Source organism: Oryza brachyantha, chromosome 12 (assembly GCF_000231095.2).
Source record: "Oryza brachyantha chromosome 12, ObraRS2, whole genome shotgun sequence".
NCBI lineage: Eukaryota > Viridiplantae > Streptophyta > Magnoliopsida > Poales > Poaceae > Oryza > Oryza brachyantha.
The window spans coordinates 11,878,355-11,886,695 of NC_023174.2; the positions used below are offsets into that span (position 1 = coordinate 11,878,355).

Here is an 8,341-nt window from a genome sequence, read left to right on the forward strand (position 1 = left end):
TAACGAAGTAAACTTATAACTCAGGAAAATTTAGAAAAAACATAATATGCGATTTTAGGCAACTTCAGACGCAGAATCTAAAAAATCTTTAAATGGTATTACTTGTTCAAATGAAAATCATGTTTCCAGCGTTTCATCTTTAGCGAGGGAACAACATTAAACCATTTCATGGTACCACCACTGTTGGAAGTAATGTCCTAAATTAATTTTCCACCTAAAAATTCCAACACCCATACCCATCTATATATACATTGTTATCTTTATCCATTTCTCTCGTTGGATCACTAAAATGGCGTCATCTCTCAGCAAATACTGACATGATGCATCCCATATAGGCGCCTCTTTTGTTAAAGGCAAAAGCGAAAAACTGAAAACGGAAATACATCATTGCATTTCGTAACAATAGTAGCGTATATTTTCATTGTTTCATATCGTCGTGTTTTTCAGTTTTTTCTAAATTCATTCATGATTCATCAATCAATTCTATGCTTATTGTATATATTTAGATGTGTTAGCTTTACATGTATTATAACATAAATACAGTTAAAATACCAGCGACGGAGCTTGGACGGTCGCTCCATCTATCCGGGAGGTGGCTCTATGAGTATCTATATAATATAAATACAATAAAAGCTAGAAAAATTTACGTTATAAACGAATGGACTACTTATTAGTTGTAGAGTACATATCTGTAAAAATATGGCTATTTCGACACCACCCATACAGAAGCGTTTTGCAGCAGTGTGTGTTATATATACAGTATAATTGCAAAGTAGAAGACGAAGTAGCTCGGACGTCCCTGTCGATGGGCTAGCTGTGCGTCCGTGAGGATCGATTGGCCAAATGAGCCAGATACATGTGTTCTCTTTGCTTCAGCCCAAAGTATAGTAACAGTACTCACTAACTCGCTCGCTCAGGGCTGATCGTCGGTATAGCTGTAAATAAAAAATAATTCGTAAATAAAGCTTTTACCTATGTAGTTTCAACGATCTAAAAATCAAGATTAAAAAACTGTCATAAAAAACTTAAAATTCACTTTAACTTTTAGGTTAAAAAATTAAATTTTAAGTTATAAACGTAAGCATTTGAGGAAAAATGTGGGTCGTCAGTTCATCCCCATCCGTACTTGCTGCGCTGCCCTGCCACACGTGTGCATCGTTGGTTCACGTACTGGTACCACCAAAAAGGTAGGTTGTCCTGCTGAGATGGTTTTTGAAATTTAATTACACATGAATATCCGAAAAGGAACAAATATCCTCCCTCCATCCGAGAACAAACCAATTTTTTGGTTTTCTGTCCGACGTTTAATTATCCGTCTTATTTAAATTTTTAAAGAAAATAAAAAAAGCTAGTCACACATAAAGTACTATTCATGATTTATCATCTAATAAAAACAAAATTATTAATCGTAAAAAAGTTTTGAATAAAACGCAGAGTTAAACATTATAGGTAAAAAAGTAAAAGATTGGTTTGTTTTAGGCTTTGTTTAGTTGCCAAAATTTTTTGACATAAGTGTAACGTAGAACGTTTAACCAAATGTCGGAAGGGGTTTTTGGACGTGAATAAAAAAACGAATTTCATAGCTCAACTGGAAGTCGCGAGACAAATCTTTTGAGCCTAATTAAATCTGGCATTAGCACATGTTGATTACTGTAGCACTTATAGCTAATCATACACTAATTAGGCTTAAAAGATTCGTCTCACGATTTCCCTCATAACTGTGTAATCAGTTTTTATTTTTATCTATGTTTAATGTTTCATTTAAATGTCTAAAGATTCTTGACAAAAGTTTTTGAAACTAAACATGGCCTTAGGACGAGAGAGTAATATATTTCCTCCATTCAATATTAACAGAAGGCGTTTTGAACTGAGAAAAGAGCGGGTGCAAGTCGTCTGCATGGTCTAAAACGTCAAATAGTAACGTCCGGGGCAGCATAAGACCGATGGGAGACTCCATGTGTGATAGTGTGATTTGCTTGGGCTCTATTTTGTTTTTTCTTTCGGAACTGACACAGCAGATAAATGTTGTGGTGGTATTATTTTTGAGAAAATTGCATATATCCATGGCACAGAGATTTTGCCCAGATCATATAATACCAAAAAGCAATAGGAGTAATAATTAATATGATAAAGAGGATCGACCAAATAGTTGAAACTTGTCCTTCAAATAAATGATGAAATTGAGAGATGGTCCACTTTCCAAAATTATTTAGCAGGTTGGGGGAAATAATGCATTTTTTGAGAGAAAATAATGCATTTTTAGAGGAAATAATACATGTTCTCACTCACCTAGATTTTTCTTTTGCATGTGTGTTGAGTGAAAAGTTACCAAAAAAAACCCAATAACTTGCTTATGGAAACATCTCTCAAATTGAAAGATATTTGACTGATTTCAAATCGTACACCATACGCTCACACCAACAAAATCATGCATGCCATAGTTTTTTCATAAGGAACATTGCAACAATTTTTTTTTGCATTCTTTCTTAATTCATAACTGTGTTAAATATATGATATATACAACTCTCCCAATCTAATAATTTTGGCAAAAGAGATAGCTCACTATGCCAAGAAACAGTGGTAGCTAGGCAGTCCTAATAGCAGCAACTACTGCTACAATCCAAACAAAAAAAATCTCATGATTAACCATATACTAATTAATACACATCAACTACATAATCATCATCCACAAAAACAAAAGAAAATTAATTAAGTTAAATTAAAGTAAACACATATCAACATCATCAGCAGTTCAGCTCGCACCAACCACACACCTCGCAGCATCGCCAATGGCGTCGACGTCACCATCGCATCGCGGCCGTCCGTTCCACGTCAGCATCGTCGCCGCCAGTAGCTCCGCCGCCGCCTCCTCCGTCAGCGCCTCCAGCACAGCGGCGGCGACCTCGGCGCCGACGTGCCGCCGCGCGTCGCTGAAGGAGAGGACGCTCCAGCCGCCGGCAGCCATCTCGGTGGCGATGAGGCCGTGCACCCTGGCGAGCTCTGCTTCGAGTGTCTCCTCCCAGTGCGAAGCGGCGGCGGAGCTCGCGGTAGGGCTGGTCCTCGTCGACGGCGCCGGCGCCGGAGAGTTCGGTGGCGTGCTGCTGGTGCTGGTGCTGCTGCTGTGGCTGGTGGGGTGGTCGGGCAATGCCGGCGTGTAGGCCGCAGCCAGGAGCTCCCTGAAGATGACTATGGCCTCTGCGATGGTTTGGATTGGAGAAGTGTGAGCTCTGAGCGATCGACGAGGTTGTCAATGGCGCCGGCCGCCACGCCGGAGACGGAAGAGACGGGAGCTGATCAGTGCGTTGGAATACTTACTCTTGGAGTATGCAGGGGACGCCGGCTCGAACGGGCTCTGCTCCAGCACGGAGACGGGGCTCAGCTGCTTCGACGACTCGTCGTCGTCTTCCTCCTCCTCCTCCTCCTCCTCCATGTCGGCCTCGACGGCGCCGCCGACTCGGCGAGAGGAAGGAGACGGCGGCCTTGCAGCGTTCTTGGGACCGCTCCAATCGATGGCCGCCGCCCGCGGCCGCTTCCCGCCGACCTTCTTGGCGCGCAGTATCCTGGAGACGATGACCCGGAGCAGCCCGCCCGGCGCCGAGCGGCGCGGCCGCAGCGCGCTGGCGACGGCGGCGGCCGCTCTGCTCCTCGGCCAGCAGGCGGCGCCGGCGGCGTCGAGGAGCGCGGGGGAGCAGCCCTTGTCGAGGAGGAAGAGGTCGAGGGAGAAGGGCTCCTGCTGCTCCTCCAGAATCTCCGACAGGCGGCGGCCACCGCTGCTGCTGCTGCTTCCTCCCGACGACGGCGACGGCGACGGCGAGAGGAAGGTCGCCATGGTGGGTGGACGGCGCCGGATGGATGAAAGATAGGTGTGGAAGTGGCTTATAAAGGTGGGTGGGAGAGAGCTCTGAAATGTCCATTTTGGTTACCAAACTCTCCCTTTTTGTCATGAAAATGTAGAGTTTTGAAATGTATTTTTTTTGGCTTCCAAACATTATTTATATATAAACTATAAAGTTTAGTAATATGAGAAAAAAAATTAGATTACTTCTTTGTTCATAAGTAAATAGATGTTGTTTTAGAAAACACACAATTAAATCTACAAAACTTAAAAGAAAATAAAATGCCAAGGTTCGACATTTAATAATATAAGATGCTTCCTACTGTCATACTCTCTCATTTTTTTTATATATTTGGTATCGTTGATTTTTATATTTACATTCGACTAGTCGTCTTATTTGAAAAATTTGTAATTATTAGTTTTTTATGGTTTGATTTATTACTAAATACACTTTAAGCATGACTTATAGTTTTGTATATTTGCACAAAAGTTTTAAATAAGATGAATGGTTAAACCTAGATCTAAAAGCTAATGACATCAAATAAATAAAGGAATGATTACTAATCAATAATTTTAATAAATATACTATTAGAAAAAAGCCAAGAGGAAGTTGCACAAAAGGGTTGGTACCAAAGTTTAATTTTGAAGCCATCTTAAGTTATGTTTCATTTTGAACCGATAAATATTTCCCTTCCTTACAATCTGGAGCTATTGAGCACCAGTACGGCTGGCACATGACAGTGGGGATGAACCGTTACGCAACCAAATGTAAGAAAATCCTCGTCCAGAATGAAAACCATGGGAAAGCTCTAGTCCAGAGTGAAACTAATTATAATGATGTGTTAATTGGAGACCATATATTGATATTCTAAACAATAAATTAAGAACAGACGAAGTGTGCGTATTCGAAAAGAAGTTAATTAATGTTCAAAAAAGTTTAATTACAGTATATATCCAAAACAAAGTGTTTTTGTACCGGGAAAAGGATGCACCCTTCCTCTGATAAAAAAAAAAAAAGAACAACCCTTCCTTCGGTTTCACGTATATGGCCATACTTCCAAAGATATAGGTGACTGAGAGTGGGGTTAGAGAAAGATGGCATAACACCTTTGGATTGGTACAAGGTACTGATTGCAAATCTTTTAGACTGTCTGCAGATGGAATTTCACATCACTCCTGCATAAAATTATACTCCATTTGATTGGCTGTTTGAATTCAGGGACTTTTTTTTCCTTGTCATATCGGATGTTTGACGTTAATTAGGAGTATTAAATATATATTGATAACAAAACTAATTGTATAAATAAAGGCTATTTCATTAGATAATTTTTTAAGCTTAATTAAGCCACGATTAGCAAATGTTTATTGTAGCATCATATTCGTTAATCATAGACTAATTAGGCTCAATAGATTCGTCTCGCGAAATAATCCAGAGTATGGGGGTTTTATTAATAGTCTATATTTGATACATCTAATTAGTATCCAAACATCCGATGTGACAGGGACTAAAAAAGTTCATGAGGAAATAAATAGTCCCAAATTTGGTACATCAAATTCTCTTTACAGGTGAATAAAGCCTAGCTTATTTTAGTACACCAAATTTTCACAAGTACTACCTTCATCCCAAATTAACTGCTTCGTGGATTTCTGTATCCAAATTAACTGTATTTGAAAATCTTATATTTTTTTAAAAATAGTGACACATAAATTAATATTCATATTTTATCATTTAATAACAATAAAAATATTAATTATAATTTTTTGAAATAAAACAGACAGTCAAACGTTCCATAAAACCAGTAACCAGTGAAAAATGCACTCTTTTAGTTGCCGGTCACACACAATGCCATCCATCCTTTCCAATGGCATCAGAACAAAGGAGAGAAGAAGGTGGTTTTGCTTTCTGGTTGCTGTTGCATCTGGCTAGAGGCTTGGAAAGACTTGAGTTCGATTCTGATTCTCTCACCCTGGAAAGAGAGAGATCAGATCAGGCTTTCTCTCTCTCTATATGCTTTGGGATTGGACGTGATCGGACTAAGGAACAACCACCCTTTGTGATAATGAAATAAAAATGTTATGTACGATAGATTTTTTTTATATATTCTTAGCGGCAAAAACAGAAATAAGAAGCTTTAAATAAAAGTCAAAATTGGCTATGCCGAAAGAAAGGCTTTAATAGAGAAGACAAAAGCTATGTCTTATACTTTTGAGCTTACTCAATCAAAAATTACAATTCTACCGATATAAATAAAATGATAAAATACTCTTTTTTTATAATGAGAAATCGAGAGCACCATGTATTGAACAGGGTGAGCCCAATGGTCTAGCTATGGACCACAGTGCCCCCACACCCCAGACCCCTTAGGCCATGGCCTAGCTAGCACTAGGCACCAACCCACCATCAGCGATTAACACCTCTATTTTATTTTGCTTCTGTTTATGTTCCACAAATCATCGTAAACAAAAAAATTAACGAAAAAGAAATAGTCACACATTGCACATCCTTACCAAAAAAAATAAACGGAAAAGATGAAATAGTCAAACATCAGTCGCATGCACGCAACCTTAACCCTCTATCTCCATCTCACACTCGCACGCACGCCGCCAGCTAGTGTTCCTTAGAGCAAGACTAATAATAGAGCCAACAAGCTGGCTATAAGGCTTTTTTAGTCTTCTTTTAGTTCACTTATATAATAGTCAACTCTTTATTATTAATGTAAGAACCACATGTCTCCCTCACTCTCTCATATAGTTTTTTTAGTTCTCGTGTGCAAGCTGGCTACAAGATTACAAGATTACAATCCACTTCTCTACTCTCTTCTCCCCTCTCTACTCCATATAAGTTTTTAGCCAATTTACAGCTTACTATTATACTTGCTCTTAGCCACCGCTGCCGCCACTGGTCGCCGCTTCCTCATCGACGCACGCGTGCCTCGGCATGATGGGACCACGTTTCCCCTGACGCTCAATCCACGCCGTAGCCGCTGGCGTTCGCACTCACCGGCCGGCCAAGCAGCCCCATACTTTACCTTATTTAGCCATTTTCTCTCATAGTAACAAATGCCTTAATGAATTTTTTTGGTTTACTCGATTATTGTGTCTGGATTTTGGAATTTTGAGAGTGGTTTTCTTTTTTGGGAGGGGGGGGGGTAAAGTTGTGACCTTCTTTTTTAGGGATTCTTGTGCTTGAACCCTGCTTTCTTGGGGTTCTCTTCTCTCGGTAGCGGTTGTTTAGGACAATTTCCTGGTTGACGCAGTCATGTGGCTGCACGTACGATGTGCTCAAATCATCGATCACACGTTCATCGTCACCACGACAGTCTGCAAGTATAAAGATGAGCAAGCCCGTGCTCTCCTTCTCTGAAAAACCACCCAACAAATTAAGCTCAGTAAAGCCTCTCTAATTCACGCTAATACGTACTGTATAATTTCATAGAGTACTCGTTCTCTGCATATATTTTGTCCCAGCAAGAATCTATCTATAACTACTAAGGTAGTGTTTTGAATAGTGAACCTGCTAATTAATAAAAATGCATTTTCAGATCGGTTTTATTATTATTATATTTTTCTTATATATGTAGGTAATTCTGGCACGTTCCCTGCATTATTACCTAATCAAAGTCCGAAAGCTGAAGCAAATCAGTAGCTAACATCGGTGAGTCAACCAAGGTTCTAATTTAGGCTAATACTAGCAAAATAAGTATTATTCTCTACATTTCAGTTCACTATTTTATTGTCAAATATCGTTCGATTGCTAAACACGGGCACGTAACTAGTATCATATAAAATATGGTATGTGTTATGTTCAGTTATTTTTATTGACCCATTTTTATTTTAGAGGTGACTCGGTCATTATGCATAATTTATTGGGCTAGGCAGATGAACATATATATAGTACCAGAAGCCCGGAATTCTCAATGCCATGGAGAGGCACAACAAAAACATTAATTGGACCAGCAGCATCAAAGGCACATTTTTTTACATGAGATTTTAAAATATAATTATTTCGTGATTATTTAGTAAGATTAAGGTCGAAAAGAAATTATTTTGGTGCCATTCATTAAATAAGGGGATTGGAGGGTGATTAAGGTAAGATGTGATAAAATTATAATGTAAAATAATTGATGTCATAAGCACAGTTACGGATAGTATTAATATGGTTATACTATCGAACATGCCAAAATCCTTATGATTTTACATAACTTGAGCTATTATATGGAGAATAAAATACATATCTAGATTCATAAAATTTTAAATTTTACTTAGGCTTGAGAGCAGGTATCACTGAAGCAGCGTAACTAAAATTTTTCTCTGCACTCTGAAGCTAGAGCTAGCGCGCGTCCCCCTCCCTCCCTGTACCCGCTTGTCGCCGAACACAGACATCTGCTACAAGCCGGAGCCAGATAGATAGCTGCCTGCATGCAAACGGCATCGATCGAGTCCAGTCGATGCACGTACGCACGCAGAGACGATGAAACGTTAGGCAGATAGATAGTTCTTTGTTTA

At 39.4% G+C, this 8,341-nt stretch overlaps 1 protein-coding gene across 2 annotated transcripts; it reads right to left on the reverse strand.

The window, feature by feature from the left end:
• Window positions 1-630: 630 nt before the first annotated feature.
• On the reverse strand, window positions 631-3,841 carry LOC107305415 (nucleolin-like). Of its 2 annotated transcripts, XM_015843080.2 has the most exons (3): window positions 3,316-3,841; window positions 2,775-3,195; window positions 631-935 (listed from the first exon to the last, which is right to left on the reverse strand). In XM_015843080.2, exons 1-3 carry the CDS (start codon window positions 3,827-3,829, stop codon window positions 914-916), a joined length of 957 nt encoding a protein of 318 aa, XP_015698566.2. In that variant the 5' UTR covers window positions 3,830-3,841; the 3' UTR covers window positions 631-913. The 2 variants fall into 2 exon arrangements, with proteins under 2 accessions (XP_015698566.2, XP_040385586.1); XM_040529652.1 differs by lacking the exon at window positions 631-935 and having other exon boundaries at window positions 2,437-3,195.
• Window positions 3,842-8,341: the final 4,500 nt, after the last annotated feature.

What these genes read in the sequence shown, in the direction of transcription:
- LOC107305415 (XM_015843080.2), bottom strand. Translation starts at nt 3,829, where the DNA reads ATGGCGACCTTCCTCTCGCCGTCGCCGTCGCCGTCGTCGGGAGGAAGC. An exon ending in GTCCCCTGCATACTCCAAGA is followed by an intron (nt 3,196 to 3,315) that starts GTAAGTATTCCA and finishes AAACCATCGCAG; the next exon opens with AGGCCATAGTCATCTTCAGG. An exon ending in GCCATTGGCGATGCTGCGAG is followed by an intron (nt 936 to 2,774) that starts GTGTGTGGTTGG and finishes TTTTATTTACAG; the next exon opens with CTATACCGACGATCAGCCCT.